Source organism: Bufo bufo, chromosome 5 (assembly GCF_905171765.1).
Source record: "Bufo bufo chromosome 5, aBufBuf1.1, whole genome shotgun sequence".
Taxonomy (NCBI): Eukaryota; Metazoa; Chordata; class Amphibia; order Anura; family Bufonidae; genus Bufo; species Bufo bufo.
In genome coordinates, this window is record NC_053393.1 from 565,176,804 (window position 1) to 565,198,241 (window position 21,438).

The following is a 21,438-nucleotide window of genomic DNA, read 5'->3' on the forward strand; positions in this document are numbered from 1 at the left end:
CACTACAATCATAAGAAACCCCATGACATCACACGCAGAGCACTGGGGAAACATCCTCAGAAGTAATGACCTCATCTGGCAGACAACTCACCAGATGTTCCCAGAGAGTGGACAGGTTGACCATCTATAGATCTCTTCTTCTAGAACCCTACCACCCCTCAACTAGTGTCGGTTCTTCCATGTAGATATCTCCAGTAAGTACTATTGGCCTTTTAGACACCGGTCTTAATATCCCTTGCGTTGGCGCATGATGCACCTAAGTTATGTAGAGGTGCTGGTCTCTGCATAACTTCTGCAATTCAACCTCCGGCCTACATCTACACCAGCTCCCTTGCTGGCATAGATTTAGATCATTTTCTACGCCTAAAACAGGTGTAGAAAATTAGAAATGAGGAGGGCTGACCAGCACGCACCCTTCATCGCCCCCCACACCACACCCCCGTTTTTAGACCTGGCGTGAGCAGGGAAAAGTCACGGATACAACCGCAAATCCAATTTGCGACCAAATCTGCATCGGATATATGTTGAAAATGGAGCATATCTAATAATAGGCTGGGATTGGGGTGAGGCATCTTCCATAGTAAATGGGCAGCTTAAACCTAACGGTCTAAGATGCAACGTGACCTCAGAGCTGTCAAGTGATCATAAAATGGAAAGTATGAAGTGTAGGCAAGGAGCCAGGGCCGAGTCCATGTCTATGTTACATAACGCTGCAGATCTACATACAAAGAACATATTGAAACTTTCAGTGTTCCTTCATGGAAGTTGAAATGGATTGTCCATGGTTAGAAAAATCTAGCGGCTTTCTCCCAGAAACAGTGCCACACTCGACCATGGGTTGAGACTGGTATTGCAGCTTGGCTCTATTGAGGTGAATGAGACTAATCTGCAATACTTCACAACACCTGTAGACACATGTGGAAATCAGCAATGTGTTTCTAATCTAAGCATCTTGCGGCCTGTCTTGAAGTACTGACAAGTCATGTGACATTCTCATACATTGGTACATTGAAACATTACCTCCCGGCATGGCCTGGGGATTCCAATGAAGATAAGAACACACACTCACCAACATAAGTTACAAAAAGAGGAGCCACCACACTCACCAACAAGCACCACGCTGGCCTCCGCATCTCAGGAATCTTCTCAAGGAGTTTCAGTTCATGTTTAGACTTTGAGCGTTGGATTGAGGGTAACGAGGGAAGAGATTCACGCTGGATAATACACAGAGAAGAATGGATTCATAGTCAACCACCATAAATGTGTGCCTCATACCTCAACATCATCTCACCTCACGATCTATGTTGATTTTGGTCTCATGGTCTGTGGGGTCTCCACCCATTAGGGGGTCAGTCAAGTTGGGTTCGCTGTTCTGAGAAATATGGTTAGTGCTGTGATGTCCAAGCAGAGAGCCAAGGCTGGCAGCGGAAATGTTCCTTGAGAATGAGTCCTTCTCATCGCTTGGATGGCTAAACATGCAATGAATGTGCATCATTTTATAGGTTCAGATGTAGAAGTGTGTGAACAAACAAAGTTTCACCTGCTCTTCATACAATACATGCATGTACAGATACAAACCTGTGCTTTAAGAGTAAAGCTCTCAGCACATTGGCTCTGTCCTCTGCCTTTATCTGGTCACTGATGATCAACTTTTCCACAACTTGATGAGCAATTCCGGGCAGTGTTCTCTGGTCCAAATCTAGAAGAACAGCACCTGGAGGGAGGGAGATGCTTCCATCACAACCTTAAGAATATGGTGACATCATACCCTTGGAATATGTCCATTAATGACTATGTATCGGTGTGAAGTTTGACACTGATCTCTCCTTCAGCCCCTGTATTCAGCCTCTCGCCCGCTCATGTTGCCTACACCTCAAAAACATCTCTAGTATCTGCCCCTTTTTCACTATGGAAACAACAAAAACTCTCATTATCGCCCTGATACATTTCCTCCTCGACTATTGTAACTCACTATTAATTGTCCTCCCCCTCACCAGACTCTCCCCTCGCTAATCTAATCTCAACGCAGCCAGAGTCACCTATCTAACCGCTACTTCGATGCCTCCGATAACCCTAACCCTAACCATGGGCCAGTCATTGAACTGATTGCCCATACAGTATAGAATCCAATTTACTGCTTGTCCTCACCCAAAAAGCTCTTCACAGTGCAGAACCCCCCTACATCTCCTTGTCATCTCTGTCTACCATCCTACCTGTGCTCTCCACAGTGCTGCACTCCTACATCTCCTCCTCATCTCTGTCTACCATCCTACCTGTACTCTCCACAGTGCTGCACCTCCTACATCTCCTCCTCATCTCTGTCTACCATCCTACCTGTACTCTCCACAGTGCTGCACCTCCTACATCTCCTCCTCATCTCTGTCTACCATCCTACCAGTGCTCTCCACAGTGCTGCACCTCCTACATCTCCTCCTCATCTCTGTCTACCATCCTACCTGTACTCTCCACAGTGCTGCACCTCCTACATCTCCTCCTCATCTCTGTCTACCATCCTACCTGTACTCTCCACAGTGCTGCACCTCCTACATCTCCTCCTCATCTCTGTCTACCATCCTACCTGTACTCTCCACAGTGCTGCACCCCCTACATCTCCTCCTCATCTCTGTCTACCATCCTACCTGTACTCTCCACAGTGCTGCACCCCCTACATCTCCTCCTCATCTCTGTCTACCATCCTACCTGTACTCTCCACAGTGCTGCACCCCCTACATCTCCTCCTCATCTCTGTCTACCATCCTACCTGTACTCTCCACAGTGCTGCACCCCCTACATCTCCTCCTCATCTCTGTCTACCATCCTACCTGTACTCTCCACAGTGCTGTACCCCCTACATCTCCTCCTCATCTCTGTCTACCATCCTACCTGTACTCTCCACAGTGCTGCACCCCCTACATCTCCTCCTCATCTCTGTCTACCATCCTACCTGTACTCTCCACAGTGCTGCACCCCCTACATCTCCTCCTCATCTCTGTCTACCATCCTACCTGTGCTCTCCACAGTGCTGCACCCCCTACATCTCCTCCTCATCTCTGTCTACCATCCTACCTGTGCTCTCCACAGTGCTGCACCTCCTACATCTCCTCCTCATCTCTGTCTACCATCCTACCTGTGCTCTCCACAGTGCTGCACCCTACATCTCCTCCTCATCTCTGTCTACCATCCTACCTGTACTCTCCACAGTGCTGCACGTCTACATCTCCTCCTCATCTCTGTCTACCATCCTACCTGTACTCTCCACAGTGCTGCACCCCCTACATCTCCTCCTCATCTCTGTCTACCATCCTACCTGTACTCTCCACAGTGCTGCACCCCCTACATCTCCTCCTCATCTCTGTCTACCATCCTACCTGTACTCTCCACAGTGCTGCACCCCCTACATCTCCTCCTCATCTCTGTCTACCATCCTACCTGTACTCTCCACAGTGCTGCACCCCTACATCTCCTCCTCATCTCTGTCTACCATCCTACCTGTACTCTCCACAGTGCTGCACCCCCTACATCTCCTCCTCATCTCTGTCTACCATCCTACCTGTACTCTCCACAGTGCTGCACCCCTACATCTCCTCCTCATCTCTGTCTACCATCTACCTGTACTCTCCACAGTGCTGCACCCCTACATCTCCTCCTCATCTCTGTCTACCATCCTACCTGTACTCTCCACAGTGCTGCACCTCCTACATCTCCTCATCTCTGTCTACCATCCTACCTGTACTCTCCACAGTGCTGCACCCCTACATCTCCTCCTCATCTCTGTCTACCATCCTACCTGTACTCTCCACAGTGCTGCACCTCCTACATCTCCTCATCTCTGTTTACCATCCTACCTGTACTCTCCACAGTACTGCACCCCCTACATCTCCTCCTCATCTCTGTCTACCATCCTACCTGTACTCTCCACAGTGCTGCACCCCCTACATCTCCTCCTCATCTCTGTCTACCATCCTACCTGTACTCTCCACAGTGCTGCACCCCCTACATCTCCTCCTCATCTCTGTCTACCATCCTACCTGTGCTCTCCACAGTGCTGCACTCCTACATCTCCTCCTCATCTCTGTCTACCATCCTACCTGTACTCTCCACAGTGCTGCACCTCCTATATCTCCTCCTCATCTCTGTCTACCATCCTACCTGTGCTCTCCACAGTGCTGCACTCCTACATCTCCTCCTCATCTCTGTCTACCATCCTACCTGTACTCTCCACAGTGCTGCACCTCCTACATCTCCTCCTCATCTCTGTCTACCATCCTATCTGTGCTCTCCACAGTGCTGCACCTCCTACATCTCCTCCTCATCTCTGTCTACCATCCTACCTGTACTCTCCACAGTGCTGCACCCCCTACATCTCCTCCTCATCCCTGTCTACCATCCTACCTGTGCTCTCCACAGTGCTGCACCTCCTACATCTCCTCCTCATCTCTGTCTACCATCCTACCTGTACTCTCCACAGTGCTGCACCCCCCTACATCTCCTCCTCATCTCTGTCTACCATCCTACCTGTACTCTCCACAGTGCTGCACCCCCTACATCTCCTCCTCATCCCTGTCTACCATCCTACCTGTGCTCTCCACAGTGCTGCACCTCCTACATCTCCTCCTCATCTCTGTCTACCATCCTACCTGTGCTCTCCACAGTGCTGCACCTCCTACATCTCCTCCTCATCTCTGTCTACCATCCTACCTGTACTCTCCACAGTGCTGCACCTCCTACATCTCCTCCTCATCTCTGTCTACCATCCTACCTGTACTCTCCACAGTGCTGCACCCCCTACATCTCTCCTCATCTCTGTCTACCATCCTACCTGTACTCTCCACAGTGCTGCACTCCTACATCTCCTCCTCACCTCTGTCTACCATCCTACCTGTACTCTCCACAGTGCTGCACCTCCTACATCTCCTCCTCATCTCTGTCTACCATTCTACCCCTGCTCTCCACAGTGCTGCACCTCCTACATCTCCTCCCCATCTCTGTCTACCATCCTACCTGTACTCTCCACAGTGCTGCACCCCTACATCTCCTCCTCATCTCTGTCAACCATCCTACCTGTACTCTCCACAGTGCTGTACCACCCTACATCTCCTCTCATCTCTGTCTACCATCCTACCTGTGCTCTCCACAGTGCTGCACCTCCTACATCTCCTCCTCATCTCTGTCTACCATCCTACCTGTACTCTCCACAGTGCTGCACCCCCTACATCTCCTCCTCATCTCTGTCTACCATCCTACCTATGCTCTCCACAGTGCTGCACCCCCCTACATCTCCTCCTCATCTCTGTCTACCATCCTACCTGTACTCTCCACAGTGCTGCACCTCCTACATCTCCTCCTCATCTCTGTCTGCCATCCCTACCTGTACTCTCCACAGTGCTGCACCCCCTACATCTCCTCCTCATCTCTGTCTACCATCCTACCTGTACTCTCCACAGTGCTGCTCCCCCTACATCTCCTCCTCATCTCTGTCTACCATCCTACCTGTGCTCTCCACAGTGCTGCACCCCTACATCTCCTCCTCATCTCTGTCTACCATCCTACCTGTACTCTCCACAGTGCTGCACCCCTACATCTCCTCCTCATCTCTGTCTACCATCCTACCTGTGTTCTCCACAGTGCTGCATCCCCTACATCTCCTCCTCATCTCTGTCTGCCATCCTACCTGTACTCTCCACAGTGCTGCACCCCCTACATCTCCTCCTCATCCCTGTCTACCATCCTACCTGTACTCTCCACAGTGCTGCACCTCCTACATCTCCTCCTCATCTCTGTCTACCATCCTACCTGTACTCTCCACAGTGCTGGACCCCCTACATCTCCTCCTCATCTCTGTCTACCATCCTACCTGTACTCTCCACAGTGCTGCACCCCCTACATCTCCTCCTCATCTCTGTCTACCATCCTACCTGTGCTCTCCACAGTGCTGCACCTCCTACATCTCCTCCTTATCTCTGTCTACCATCCTACCTGTACTCTCCACAGTGCTGCACCTCCTACATCTCCTCCTCATCTCTGTCTACCATCCTACCTGTACTCTCCACAGTGCTGCACCTCCTACATCTCCTCCTCATCTCTGTCTACCATCCTACCTGTGCTCTCCACAGTGCTGCACCCCTACATCTCCTCCTCATCTCTGTTTACCATCCTACCTGTACTCTCCACAGTGCTGCACCCCCTACATCTCCTCCCTCATCTCTGTCTACCATCCTACCTGTGCTCTCCACAGTGCTGCACCTCCTACATCTCCTCCTCATCTCTGTCTACCATCCTACCTGTACTCTCCACAGTGCTGCACCCCCTACATCTCCTCCTCATCTCTGTCTACCATCCTACCTGTACTCTCCACAGTGCTGCACCCCTACATCTCCTCCTTATCTCTGTCTACCATCCTACCTGTACTCTCCACAGTGCTGCACCTCCTACATCTCCTCCTCATCTCTGTCTACCATCCTACCTGTACTCTCCACAGTGCTGCACCCCCTACATCTCCTCCTCATCTCTGTCTACCATCCTACCTGTACTCTCCACAGTGCTGCACCCCCTACATCTCCTCCTCATCTCTGTCTACCATCCTACCTGTACTCTCCACAGTGCTGCACCCCCTACATCTCCTCCTCATCTCTGTCTACCATCCTACCTGTACTCTCCACAGTGCTGCACCCCTACATCTCCTCCTCATCTCTGTTTACCATCCTACCTGTACTCTCCACAGTGCTGCACCTCCTACATCTCCTCCCTCATCTCTGTCTACCATCCTACCTGTACTCTCCACAGTGCTGCACCTCCTACATCTCCTCCTCATCTCTGTCTACCATCCTACCTGTACTCTCCACAGTGCTGCACCCCCTACATCTCCTCCTCATCTCTGTCTACCATCCTACCTGTACTCTCCACAGTGCTGCACCCCTACTCTCCTCCTTATCTCTGTCTACCATCCTACCTGTACTCTCCACAGTGCTGCACCTCCTACATCTCCTCCTCATCTCTGTCTACCATCCTACCTGTACTCTCCACAGTGCTGCAACCCCCTACATCTCCTCCTCATCTCTGTCTACCATCCTACCTGTACTCTCCACAGTGCTGCACCCCCTACATCTCCTCCTCATCTCTGTCTACCATCCTACCTGTACTCTCCACAGTGCTGCACCCCCTACATCTCCTCCTCAACTCTGTCTACATCCTACCTGTACTCTCCACAGTGCTGCACCTCCTACATCTCCTCCTCATCTCTGTCTACCATCCTACCTGTACTCTCCACAGTGCTGCACCCCTACATCTCCTCCTCATCTCTGTCTACCATCCTACCTGTACTCTCCACAGTGCTGCACCCCCTACATCTCCTCCTCATCTCTGTCTACCATCCTACCTGTACTCTCCACAGTGCTGCACCCCCTACATCTCCTCCTCATCTCTGTCTACCATCCTACCTGTACTCTCCACAGTGCTGCACCCCCTACATCTCCTCCTCATCTCTGTCTACCATCCTACCTGTACTCTCCACAGTGCTGCACCCCCTACATCTCCACCTCATCTCTGTCTACCATCCTACCTGTACTCTCCACAGTGCTGCACCTCCTACATCTCCTCCTCATCTCTGTCTACCATCCTACCTGTACTCTCCACAGTGCTGCACCTCCTACATCTCCTCCTCATCTCTGTCTACCATCCTGCCTGTACTCTCCACAGTGCTGCACCCCCCTACATCTCCTCCTCATCTCTGTCTACCATCCTACCTGTACTCTCCACAGTGCTGCACCTCCTACATCTCCTCCTCATCTCTGTCTACCATCCTACCTGTGCTCTCCACAGTGCTGCACCCCCTACATCTCCTCCTCATCTCTGTCTACCATCCTACCTGTACTCTCCACAGTGCTGCACTCCTACATCTCCTCCTCATCTCTGTCTACCATCCTACCTGTGCTCTCCACAGTGCTGCAGCTCCTACATCTCCTCCTCATCTCTGTCTACCATCCTACCTGTACTCTCCACAGTGCTGCACCCCTACATCTCCTCCTCATCTCTGTCTACCATCCTACCTGTGCTCTCCACAGTGCTGGACCCCCTACATCTCCTCTCATCTCTGTCTACCATCCTACCTGTACTCTCCACAGTGCTGCACCCCTACATCTCCTCCTCATCCCCTGTCTACCCATCCTACCTGTACTCTCCACAGTGCTGCACCTCCTACATCTCCTCCTCATCTCTGTCTACCATCCTACCTGTGCTCCCACAGTGCTGCACTCCTACATCTCCTCCTCATCTCTGTCTACCATCCTACCTGTGCTCTCCACAGTGCTGCACCTCCTACATCTCCTCCTCAATCTCTGTCTACCATCCTACCTGTACTCTCCACAGTGCTGCACCCCTACATCTCCTCCTCATCTCTGTCTACCATCCTACCTGTGCTCTCCACAGTGCTGGACCCCCTACATCTCCTCCTCATCTCTGTCTACCATCCTACCTTTACTCTCCACAGTGCTGCACCTCCTACATCTCCTCCTCATCTCTGTCTACCATCCTACCTGTACTCTCCACAGTGCTGCACCTCCTACATCTCCTCCTCATCTCTGTCTACCATCCTACCTGTACTCTCCACAGTGCTGCACCCCCTACATCTCCTCCTCATCTCTGTCTACCATCCTACCTGTGCTCTCCACAGTGCTGCCATCCTGCATCTCCTCCTCATCTCTGTCTACCATCCTACCTGTACTCTCCACAGTGCTGCACCCCCTACATCTCCTCCTCATCTCTGTCTACCATCCTACCTGTGCTCTCCACAGTGCTGCACCTCCTACATCTCCTCCTCATCTCTGTCTACCATCCTACCCGTTCTCTCCACAGTGCTGCACCTCCTACATCTCCTCCTCATCTCTGTCTACCATCCTACCTATACTCTCCACAGTGCTGCACCTCCTTCATCTCCTCCTCATCTCTGTCTACCATCCTACCTGTACTCTCCACAGTGCTGCACCCCCTACATCTCCTCCTCATCTCTGTCTACCATCCTACCTGTACTCTCCACAGTGCTGCACCTCCTACATCTCCTCCTCATCTCTGTCTACCATCCTACCTGTACTCTCCACAGTGCATGCACCTCCTACATCTCCTCCTCATCTCTGTCTACCATCCTACCTGTACTCTCCACAGTGCTGCACCCCTACATCTCCTCCTCATCTCTGTCTACCATCCTACCTGTGCTCTCCACAGTGCTGCACCCCCTACATCTCCTCCTCATCTCTGTCTACCATCCTACCTGTGCTCTCCACAGTGCTGCACCCCCTACATCTCCTCCTTATCTCTGTCTACCATCCTACCTGTACTCTCCACAGTGCTGCACCCCCTACATCTCCTCCTCATCTCTGGCTACCATCCTACCTGTACTCTCCACAGTGCTGCACCCCCTACATCTCCTCCTTATCTCTGTCTACCATCCTACCTGTACTCTCCACAGTGCTGCACCTCCTACATCTCCTCCTCATCTCTGTCTACCATCCTACCTGTACTCTCCACAGTGCTGCACCTCCTACATCTCCTCCTCATCTCTGTCTACCATCCTACCTGTACTCTCCACAGTGCTGCACCTCCTACATCTCCTCCTCATCTCTGACTACCATCCTACCTGTACTCTCCACAGTGCTGCACCCCCTACATCTCCTCCTCATCTCTGTCTACCATCCTACCTGTGCTCTCCACAGTGCTGCACCCCTACATCTCCTCCTCATCTCTGTCTACCATCCTACCTGTACTCTCCACAGTGCTGCACCCCCTACATCTCCTCCTCATCTCTGTCTACCATCCTACCTGTACTCTCCACAGTGCTGCACCCCCTACATCTCCTCCTCATCTCTGTCTACCATCCTACCTGTACTCTCCACAGTGCTGCACCTCCTACATCTCCTCCTCATCTCTGTTTACCATCCTACCTGTACTCTCCACAGTGCTGCACCTCCTACATCTCCTCCTCATCTCTGTCTACCATCCTACCTGTACTCTCCACAGTACTGCACCTCCTACATCACCTCCTCACCTCTGTCTACCATCCTACCTGTACTCTCCACAGTGCTGCACCCCCTACATCTCCTCCTCATCTCTGTCTACCATCCTACCTGTGCTCTCCACAGTGCTGCACCTCCTACCATCTCCTCCTCATCTCTGTCTACCATCCTACCTGTACTCTCCACAGTGCTGCACCTCCTACATCTCCTCCTCATCTCTGTCTACCATCCTACCTGTACTCTCCACAGTGCTGCACCCCCTACATCTCCTCCTCATCTCTGTCTACCATCCTACCTGTGCTCTCCACAGTGCTGCACCCCCTACATCTCCTCCTCATCTCTGTCTACCATCCTACCTGTGCTCTCCACAGTGCTGCACCTCCTACATCTCCTCCTCATCTGTCTACCATCCTACCTGTACTCTCCACAGTGCTGCACCCCCTACATCTCCTCCTCATCTCTGTCTACCATCCTACCTGTGCTCTCCACAGTGCTGCACCCCCTACATCTCCTCCTCATCTCTGTCTACCATCCTACCTGTACTCTCCACAGTGCTGCACCTCCTACATCTCCTCCTCATCTCTGTCTACCATCCTATCCGTGCTCTCCACAGTGCTGCACCTCCTACATCTCCTCCTCATCTCTGTCTACCATCCTACCTGTACTCTCCACAGTGCTGCACCCCCTACATCTCCTCCTCATCCCTGTCTACCATCCTACCTGTACTCTCCACAGTGCTGCACCTCCTACATCTCCTCCTCATCTCTGTCTACCATCCTACCTGTGCTCTCTACAGTGCTGCACCCCTACATCTCCTCCTCATCTCTGTCTACCATCCTACCTGTGCTCTCCACAGTGCTGCACCTCCTACATCTCCTCCTCATCTCTGTCTACCATCCTACCTGTGCTCTCCACAGTGCTGCACCCCCTACATCTCCTCCTCATCTCTGTCTACCATCCTACCTGTACTCTCCACAGTGCTGCACCTCCTACATCTCCTCCTCATCTCTGTCTACCATCCTACCTGTACTCTACACAGTCCTGCACCCCCTACATCTCCTCCTCATCCTCTGTCTACCATCCTACCTGTACTCTCCACAGTGCTGCACCTCCTACATCTCCTCCTCATCTCTGTCTACCATCCTACCTGTACTCTCCACAGTGCTGCACCTCCTACATCTCCTCCTCATCTCTGTCTACCATCCTACCTGTACTCTCCACAGTGCTGCACCTCTACATCTCCTCCTCATCTCTGTCTACCATCCTACCTGTGCTCTCCACAGTGCTGCACCCCCTACATCTCCTCCTCATCTCTGTCTACCATCCTACCTGTACTCTCCACAGTGCTGCACCTCCTACATCTCCTCCTCATCTCTGTCTACCATCCTACTTGTACCCTCCACAGTGCTGCTTGCACCCCCTACATCTCCTCCTCATCTCTGTCTACCATCCTACCTGTGCTCTCCACAGTGCTGCACCTCCTACATCTCCTCCTCATCTCTGTCTACCATCCTACCTGTGCTCTCCACAGTGCTGCACCTCCTACATCTCCTCCTCATCTCTGTCTACCATCCTACCTGTACTCTCCACAGTGCTGCACCCCCTACATCTCCTCCTCATCACTGTCTACCATCCTACCTGTGCTCTCCACAGTGCTGCACCCCTACATCTCCTCCTCATCTCTGTCTACCATCCTACCTGTACTCTCCACAGTGCTGCACCCCCTACATCTCCTCCTCATCTCTGTCTACCATCCTACCTGTACTCTCCACAGTGCTGCACCCCTACATCTCCTCCTTATCTCTGTCTACCATCCTACCTGTGCTCTCCACAGTGCTGCACCCCCTACATCTCCTCCTCATCTCTGTCTACCATCCTACCTGTACTCTCCACAGTGCTGCACCCCTACATCTCCTCTCATTTCTGTCTACCATCCTACCTGTGCTCTCCACAGTGCTGCACCCCCTACATCTCCTCCTCATCTCTGTCTACCATCCTACCTGTACTCTCCACAGTGCTGCACCTCCTACATCTCCTCCTCATCTCTGTCTACCATCCTACCTGTACTCTCCACAATGCTGCACCCCCTACATCTCCTCCTCATCTCTGTCTACCATCCTACCTGTACTCTCCACAGTGCTGCACCTCCTACATCTCCTCATCTCTGTCTACCATCCTACCTGTACTCTCCACAGTGCTGCACCCCCTACATCTCCTCCTCATCTCTGTCTACCATCCTACCTGTGCTCTCCACAGTGCTGCACCCCCTACATCTCCTCCTCATCTCTGTCTACCATCCTACCTGTGCTCTCCACAGTGCTGCACTCCTACATCTCCTCCTCATCTCTGTCTACCATCCTACCTGTACTTTCCACAGTGCTGCACCTCCTACATCTCCTCCTCATATCTGTCTACCATCCTACCTGTACTCTCCACAGTGCTGCACCTCCTACATCTCCACCTCATCTCTGTCTACCATCCTACCTGTGCTCTCCACAGTGCTGCACCCCCTACATCTCCTCCTCATCTCTGTCTACCATCCTACCTGTGCTCTCCACAGTGCTGCACCTCCTACATCTCCTCATCTCTGTCTACCATCCTACCTGTACTCTCCACAGTGCTGCACCCCTACATCTCCTCATCTCTGTCTACCATCCTACTTGTACTCTCCACAGTGCTGCACCCCTACATATCCTCCTAATCTCTGTCTACCATCCTACCTGTGCTCTCCACAGTGCTGCACCCCCTACATCTCCTCCTCATCTCTGTTTACCATCCTACCTGTGCTCTCCACAGTGCTGCACCCCCTACATCTCCTCCTCATCTCTGTCTAACCATCCTACCTGTACTCTCCACAGTGCTGCACCTCCTACATCTCCTCATCTCTGTCTACCATCCTACCTGTGCTCTCCACAGTGCTGCACCCCCTACATCTCCTCCTCATCTCTGTCTACCATCCTAACCTGTACTCTCCACAGTGCTGCCCCCCTACATCTCCTCCTCATCTCTGTTTACCATCCTACCTGTGCTCTCCACAGTGCTGCACCTCCAACATCTCCTCCTCATCTCTGTCTACCATCCTACCAGTGCTCTCCACAGTGCTGCACCTCCTACATCTCCTCCTCATCTCTGTCTACCATCCTACCTGTGCTCTCCACAGTGCTGCACCTCCTACATCTCCTCCTCATCTCTGTCTACCATCCTACCTGTACTCTCCACAGTGCTGCACCCCTGCATATCCTCCTAATCTCTGTCTACCATCCTACCTGTGCTCTCCACAGTGCTGCACCTCCTACATCTCCTCATCTCTGTCTACCATCCTACCTGTGTTCTCCACAGTGCTGCACCTCCTACATCTCCTCCTCATCTCTGTCTACCATCCTACCTGTACTCTCCACAGTGCTGCACCCCCTACATCTCCTCCTCATCTCTGTCTACCATCCTACCTGTGCTCTCCACAGTGCTGCACCCCCTACATCTCCTCCTCATCTCTGTCTACCATCCTACCTATGATCTCCACAGTGCTTCACCCCTACATCTCCTCCTCATCTCTGTCTACCATCCTACCTGTACTCTCCACAGTGCTGCACTCCTACATCTCCTCCTCATCTCTGTCTACCATCCTACCTGTGCTCTCCACAGTGCTGCACCCCCTACATCTCCTCCTCATCTCTGTCTACCATCCTACCTGTACTCTCCACAGTGCTGCACCTCCTACATCTCCTCCTCATCTCTGTCTACCATCCTACCTGTACTCTCCACAGTGCTGCACCTCCCTACATCTCCTCCTCATCTCTGTCTACCATCCTACTTGTACTCTCCACAGTGCTGCACCCCTACATCTCCTCATCATCTCCTTCTACCATCCTACCCGTACTCTCCACAGTGCTGCACCTCCTACATCTCCTCCTCATCTCTGTCTACCATCCTACCTGTGCTCTCCACAGTGCTGCACCCCCTACATCTCCTCCTCATCTCTGTCTACCATCCTACCTGTACTCTCCACAGTGCTGCACCTCCTACATCTCCTCCTCATATCTGTCTACCATCCTACCTGTACTCTCCACAGTGCTGTACCCACTACATCTCCTCCTCATCTCTGTCTACCATCCTACCTGTACTCTCCACAGTGCTGCACCCCCTACATCTCCTCCTCATCTCTGTCTACCATCCTACCTGTGCTCTCCACAGTGCTGCACCTCCTACATCTCCTCATCATCTCCTTCTACCATCCTACCTGTACTTTCCACAGTGCTGCACCTCCTACATCTCCTCCTCATCTCTGTCTACCATCCTACCTGTACTCTCCACAGTGCTGCACCCCTACATCTCCTCCTCATCTCTGTCTACCATCCTACCTGTACTCTCCACAGTGCTGCACTCCTACATCTCCTCCTCATCTCTGTCTACCATCCTACCTGTACTCTCCACAGTGCTGCACCTCCTACATCTCCTCCTCATCTCTGTCTACCATCCTACCTGTGCTCTCCACAGTGCTGCACCCCCTACATCTCCTCCTCATCTCTGTCTACCATCCTACCTGTGCTCTCCACAGTGCTGCACCCCCTACATCTCCTCCTCATCTCTGTCTACCATCCTACCTGTGCTCTCCACAGTGCTGCACCCCCTACATCTCCTCCTCATCTCTGTCTACCATCCTACCTGTACTCTCCACAGAGCTGCACCTCCTACATCTCCTCCTCATCTCTGTCTACCATCCTACCTGTACTCTCCACAGTGCTGCACCCCCTACATCTCCTCCTCATCTCTGTCTACCATCCTACCTGTGCTCTCCACAGTGCTGCACCTCCTACATCTCCTCCTCATCTCTGTCTACCATCCTACCTGTGCTCTCCACAGTGCTGCACCTCCTACATCTCCCTCCTCATCTCTGTCTACCATCCTACCTGTACTCTCCACAGTGCTGCACTCCCTACATCTCCTCCTCATCTCTGTCTACCATCCTACCTGTACTCTCCACAGTGCTGCACTCCCTACATCTCCTCCTCATCTCTGTCTACCATCCTACCTGTACTCTCCACAGTGCTGCACCTCCTACATCTCCTCCTCATCTCTGTCTACCATCCTACCTGTACTCTCCACAGTGCTGCATCCCCTACATCTCCTCCTCATCTCTGTCTGCCATCCTACCTGTACTCTCCACAGTGCTGCACCTCCTACATCTCCTCCTCATCTCTGTCTACCATCCTACCTGTACTCTCCACAGTGCTGCATCCCCTACATCTCCTCCTCATCTCTGTCTGCCATCCTACCTGTACTCTCCACAGTGCTGCACCTCCTACATCTCCTCCTCATCTCTGTCTACCATCCTACCTGTACTCTCCACAGTGCTGCACCTCCTACATCTCCTCCTCATCTCTGTCTACCATCCTACCTGTCCTCTCCACAGTACTGCACCCCTACATCTCCTCCTCATCTCTGACTACCATCCTACCTGTACTCTCCACAGTGCTGCACCCCTACATCTCCTCCTCATCTCTGTCTACCATCCTACCTGTACTCTCCACAGTGCTGCACCCCTACATCTCCTCCTCATCTCTGTCTACCATCCTAACTGTACTCTCCACAGTGCTGCACCTCCTACATCTCCTCCTCATCTCTGTCTACCATCCTACCTGTACTCTCTCCACAGTGCTGCACCCCCTACATCTCCTCCTCATCTCTGTCTACCATCCTACCTGTACTCTCCACAGTGCTGCACTCCTACATCTCCTCCTCATCTCTGTCTACCATCCTACCTGTACTCTCCACAGTGCTGCACCTCCTACATCTCCTCCTCATCTCTGTCTACCATCCTACCTGTACTCTCCACAGTGCTGCACTCCTACATCTCCTCCCTCATCTCTGTCTACCATCCTACCTGTACTCTCCACAGTGCTGCACCCCCTACATCTCCTCCTCATCTCTGTCTACCATCCTACCTGTGCTCTCCACAGTGCTGCACCTCCTACATCTCCTCCTCATCTCTGTCTACCATCCTACCTGTACTCTCCACAGTGCTGCACCTCCTACATCTCCTCCTCATCTTTGTCTACCATCCTACCTGTACTCTCCACAGTGCTGCACCCCTACATCTCCTCCTCATCTCTGTCTACCATCCTACCTGTACTCTCCACAGTGCTGCACCCCCTACATCTCCTCCTCATCTCTGTCTACCATCCTACCTGTACTCTCCACAGTGCTGCACCCCTACATCTCCACCTCATCTCTGTCTACCATCCTACCTGTACTCTCCACAGTGCTGCACCTCCTACATCTCCTCCTCATCTCTGTCTACCATCCTACCTGTACTCTCCACAGTGCTGCACCTCCTACATCTCCTCCTCATCTCTGTCTACCATCCTACCTGTACTCTCCACAGTGCTGCACCTCCTACATCTCCTCCTCACCTCTGTCTACCATCCTACCTGTACTCTCCACAGTGCTTCACCCCTACATCTCCTCCTCATCTCTGTCTACCATCCTACCGGTGCTCTCCCCATGCTGCACCCCCTACATCTCCTCCTCATCTCTGTCTACCATCCTACCTGTGCTCTCCACAGTGCTGCACCCCCTACATCTCCTCCTCATCTCTGTCTACCCATCCTACCTGTACTCCTCCACAGTGCTGCACCCCTTACATCTCCTCATCTCTGTCTACCATCCTACTGTGCTCTCCACAGTGCTGCACCTCCTACATCTCCTCATCTCTGTCTACCATCCTACCTGTGCTCTCCACAGTGCTGCACCTCCTACATCTCCTCATCTCTGTCTACCATCCTACCTGTGCTCTCCACAGTGCTGCACCTCTTACATCTCCTCATCTCTGTCTACCATCCTACCTGTGCTCTCCACAGTGCTGCACCCCCTACATCTCCTCCTCATCTCTGTCTACCATCCTACCTGTCCTATCCACAGTACTGCACCCCCCTACATCTCCTCCTCATCTCTGACTACCATCCTACCTGTACTCTCCACAGTGCTGCACCCCTACATCTCCTCCTCATCTCTGTCTACCATCCTACCTGTACTCTCCACAGTGCTGCACCCCTACATCTCCTCCTCATCTCTGTCTACCATCCTAACTGTACTCTCCACAGTGCTGCACCCCCTACATCTCCTCCTCATCTCTGTCTACCATCCTACCTGTGCTCTCCACAGTGCTGCACCCCTACATCTCCTCCTCATCTCTGTGTACCATCCTACCTGTGCTCTCCACAGTGCTGCACTCCTACATCTCCTCCTCATCTCTGTCTACCATCCTACCTGTACTCTCCACAGTGCTGCACCCCCTACATCTCCTCCTCATCTCTGTCTACCATCCTACCTGTACTCTCCACAGTGCTGCACTCCTACATCTCCTCCTCATCTCTGTCTACCATCCTACCTGTACTCTCCACAGTGCTGCACCCTTCTACATCTCCTCCTCATCTCTGTCTACCATCCTACCTGTACTCTCCACAGTGCTGCACTCCTACATCTCCTCCCTCATCTCTGTCTACCATCCTACCTGTACTCTCCACAGTGCTGCACCCCCTACATCTCCTCCTCATCTCTGTCTACCATCCTACCTGTGCTCTCCACAGTGCTGCCCCTCCTACATCTCCTCCTCATCTCTGTCTACCATCCTACCTGTACTCTCCACAGTGCTGCACCTCCTACATCTCCTCTCATCTTTGTCTACCATCCTACCTGTACTCTCCACAGATGCTGCACCCCTACATCTCCTCCTCATCTCTGTCTACCATCCTACCTGTACTCTCCACAGTGCTGCAACCCCTACATCTCCTCCTCATCTCTGTCTACCATCCTACCTGTACTCTCCACAGTGCTGCACCCCTACATCTCCTCCTCATCTCTGTCTACCATCCTACCTGTGCTCTCCACAGTGCTGCACCCCCTACATCTCCTCCTCATCTCTGTCTACCATACTACCTGTGCTCTCCACAGTGCTGCACCCCCTACATCTCCTCCTCATCTCTGTCTACCATCCTACCTGTGCTCTCCACAGTGCTGCACCCCCTACATCTCCTCCTCATCTCTGTCTACCATCCTACCTGTACTCTCCACAGTGCAGCACCCCCCTACATCTCCACCTCATCTCTGTCTACCATCCTACCTGTACTCTCCACAGTGCTGCACCTCCTACATCTCCTCCTCATCTCTGTCTACCATCCTACCTGTACTCTCCACAGTGCTGCACCTCCTACATCTCCTCCCTCATCTCTGTCTACCATCCTCCCTGTACTCTCCACAGTGCTGCACCTCCTACATCTCCTCCTCACCTCTGTCTACCATCCTACCTGTACTCTCCACAGTGCTGCACCTCCTACATCTCCTCCTCATCTCTGTCTACCATCCTACCTGTGCTCTCCCCCGTGCTGCACCTCCTACATCTCCTCCTCATCTCTGTCTACCATCCTACCTGTGCTCTCCCCAGTGCTGCACCCCTACATCTCCTCCTCATCTCTGTCTACCATCCTACCTGTGCTCTCCACAGTGCTGCACCCCCTACATCTCCTCCTCATCTCTGTCTACCATCCTACCTGTAGCTCTCCACAGTGCTGCACCTCCTTACATCTCCTCATCTCTGTCTACCATCCTACCTGTGCTCTCCACAGTGCTGCACCTCCTACATCTCCTCATCTCTGTCTACCATCCTACCTGTGCTCTCCACAGTGCTGCACCTCCTACATCTCCTCATCTCTGTCTACCATCCTACCTGTGCTCTCCACAGTGCTGCACCTCCTACATCTCCTCCTCATCTCTGTCTACCATCCTACCTGTGCTCTCCACAGTGCTGCACCCTCCTACATCTCCTCCTCATCTCTGTCTACCATCCTACCTGTACTCTCCACAGTGCTGCACCTCCTACATCTCCTCCTAATCTCTGTCTACCATCCTACCTGTACTCTCCACAGTGCTGCACCTCCTACATCTCCACCTCATCTCTGTCTACCATCCTCACCTGTACTCTCCACAGTGCTGCACCTCCTACATCTCCTCCTCATCTCTGGCTACTACCATCCTACCTGTACTCTCCACAGTGCTGCACCCCCCCTACATCTCCTCCTCATCTCTGTCTACCATCCTGCCTGTGCTCTCCACAGTGCTGCACCCCCTACATCTCCTCCTCATCTCTGTCTACCATCCTACCTGTACTCTCCACAGTGCTGCACCCCTACATCTCCTCCTCATCTCTGTCTACCATCCTTCCTGTACTCTCACAGTGCTCCACCCCCTACATCTCCTCCTCATCTCTGTCTACCATCCTACCTGTGCTCTCCACAGTGCTGCACCCCTACATCTCCTCCTCATCTCTGTCTACCATCCTGCCTGTGCTCTCCACAGTGCTGCACCCCTACATCTCCTCCTCATCTCTGTCTACCATCCTACCTGTACTCTCCACAGTGCTGCACCTCCTACATCTCTCCTCATCTCTGTCTACCATCCTACCTGTGCTCTCCACAGTGCTGCACCCCTACATCTCCTCCTCATCTCTGTCTACCATCCTACCTGTACTCTCCACAGTGCTGCACCCCCACATCTCCTCCTCATCTCTGTCTACCATCCTACCTGTACTCTCCACAGTGCTGCACCCCCCTACATCTCCTCCTCATCTCTGTCTACCATCCTAACCTGTACTCTCCACAGGTGCTGCCACCTCCTACATCTCCTCCTCATCCTCTGTCTACCATCCTACCTGTACTCTCCACAGCTGCTGCACCCCCTACATCTCCTCCCTCATCTCTGTCTACCATCCTACCTGTACTCTCCACAGTGCTGCACCCCCTCCAATCTCCTCCTCTTCTCTGTCTACATCCTACCTGTACTCTCCACAGTGCTGCACCTCCTACATCTCCTCCTCATCTCTGTCTACCATCCTACCTGTACTCTCCACAGTGCTGCACCTCCTACATCTCCTCCTCATCTCTACCATCCTACCTGTACTCTCCACAGTGCTGCACCCCCTACCATCTCCTTCCTCATCTCTCTCTACCATCCTAACTGTCCTCTCCACAGTGCTTGCCACCCCCTACATCTCCTCCTCATCTCTGTCTACCATCCTACCTGTGCTCTCCACAGTGCCTGCACCCCTACATCTCCTCCTCATCTCTGTGTACCATCCTACCTGAGCTCTCCACAGTGCTGCACTCTACATCTCCTCCTCATCTCTGTCTACCATCCTACCTGTACTCTCCACAGTGCTGCACCCCCTACATCTCCTCCTCATCTCTGTCTACCATCCTACCTGTACTCTCCACAGTGCTGCACTCCTACATCTCCTCCTCATCTCTGTCTACCATCCTACCTGTCTCCCACAGTGCTGCACCCCCTACATCTCCTCCTCATCTCTGTCTACCATCCTACCTGTACTCTCCACAGTGCTGCACCCTACATCTCCTCCTCATCTCTGTCTACCATCCTACCTGTACTCTCCACAGTGCTGCACCCCTACATCTCCTCCTCATCTCTGTCTACCATCCTACCTGTGCTCTCCACAGTGCTGCACCCTACATCTCCTCCTCATCTCTGTCTACCATCCTACCTGTACTCTCCACAGTGCTGCACCTCCTACATCTCCTCCTCATCTCTGTCTACCATCCTACCTGTACTCTCCACAGTGCTGCACCCCTACATCTCCTCCTCATCTCTGTCTACCATCCTACCTGTGCTCTCCACAGTGCTGCACCCCTACATCTCCTCCTCATCTCTGTCTACCATCCTACCTGTACTCTCCACAGTGCTGCACCCCTACATCTCCTCCTCATCTCTGTCTACCATCCTACCTGTGCTCTCCACAGTGCTGCACCCCCTACATCTCCTCCTCATCTCTGTCTACCATACCACCTGTACTCTCCACAGTGCTGCACCCCCTACATCTCCTCCTCATCTCTGTCTACCATCCTACCTGTGCTCTCCACAGTGCTGCACCCCTACATCTCCTCCTCATCTCTGTCTACCATCCTACCTGTACTCTCCACAGTGCTGCACCCCTACATCTCCCTCATCTCTGTCTACCATCCTACCTGTACTCTCCACAGTGCTGCACCTCCTACATCTCCTCCTCATCTCTGTCTACCATCCTCCTGTACTCTCCACAGTGCTGCACCCCTACATCTCCTCCTCATCTCTGTCTACCATCCTACCTGTACTCTCCACAGTGCTGCACCCCCTACATCTCCTCCTCATCTCTGTCTCTACCTCCTACCTGTACTCTCCACAGTGCTGCACCCCTACATCTCCTCCTCATCTCTGTCTACCATCCTACCTGTACTCTCCACAGTGCTGCACCCCTACATCTCCTCCTCATCTCTGTCTACCATCCTACCTGTGCTCTCCACAGTGCTGCACCCCTACATCTCCTCCTCATCTCTGTCTACCATCCTACCTGTACTCTCCACAGTGCTGCACCCCTACATCTCCTCATCTC

The 21,438-nt window shown here is 52.7% G+C and overlaps 1 protein-coding gene across 1 annotated transcript in view; it reads right to left on the reverse strand.

The window, feature by feature from the left end:
* The window catches only part of SLC4A2 (solute carrier family 4 member 2), a 53,684-nt gene extending 51,489 nt beyond the window's left edge, over nt 1-2,195 (reverse strand). Inside the window, 5 exon segments of the mRNA XM_040434099.1 lie at nt 1,107-1,133; nt 1,136-1,214; nt 1,292-1,469; nt 1,579-1,744; nt 2,183-2,195. Of these exon segments, the coding sequence (XP_040290033.1) occupies nt 1,107-1,133; nt 1,136-1,214; nt 1,292-1,469; nt 1,579-1,744; nt 2,183-2,195 (463 nt within the window).
* Between the last annotated feature and the right edge of the window lie 19,243 nt (nt 2,196-21,438).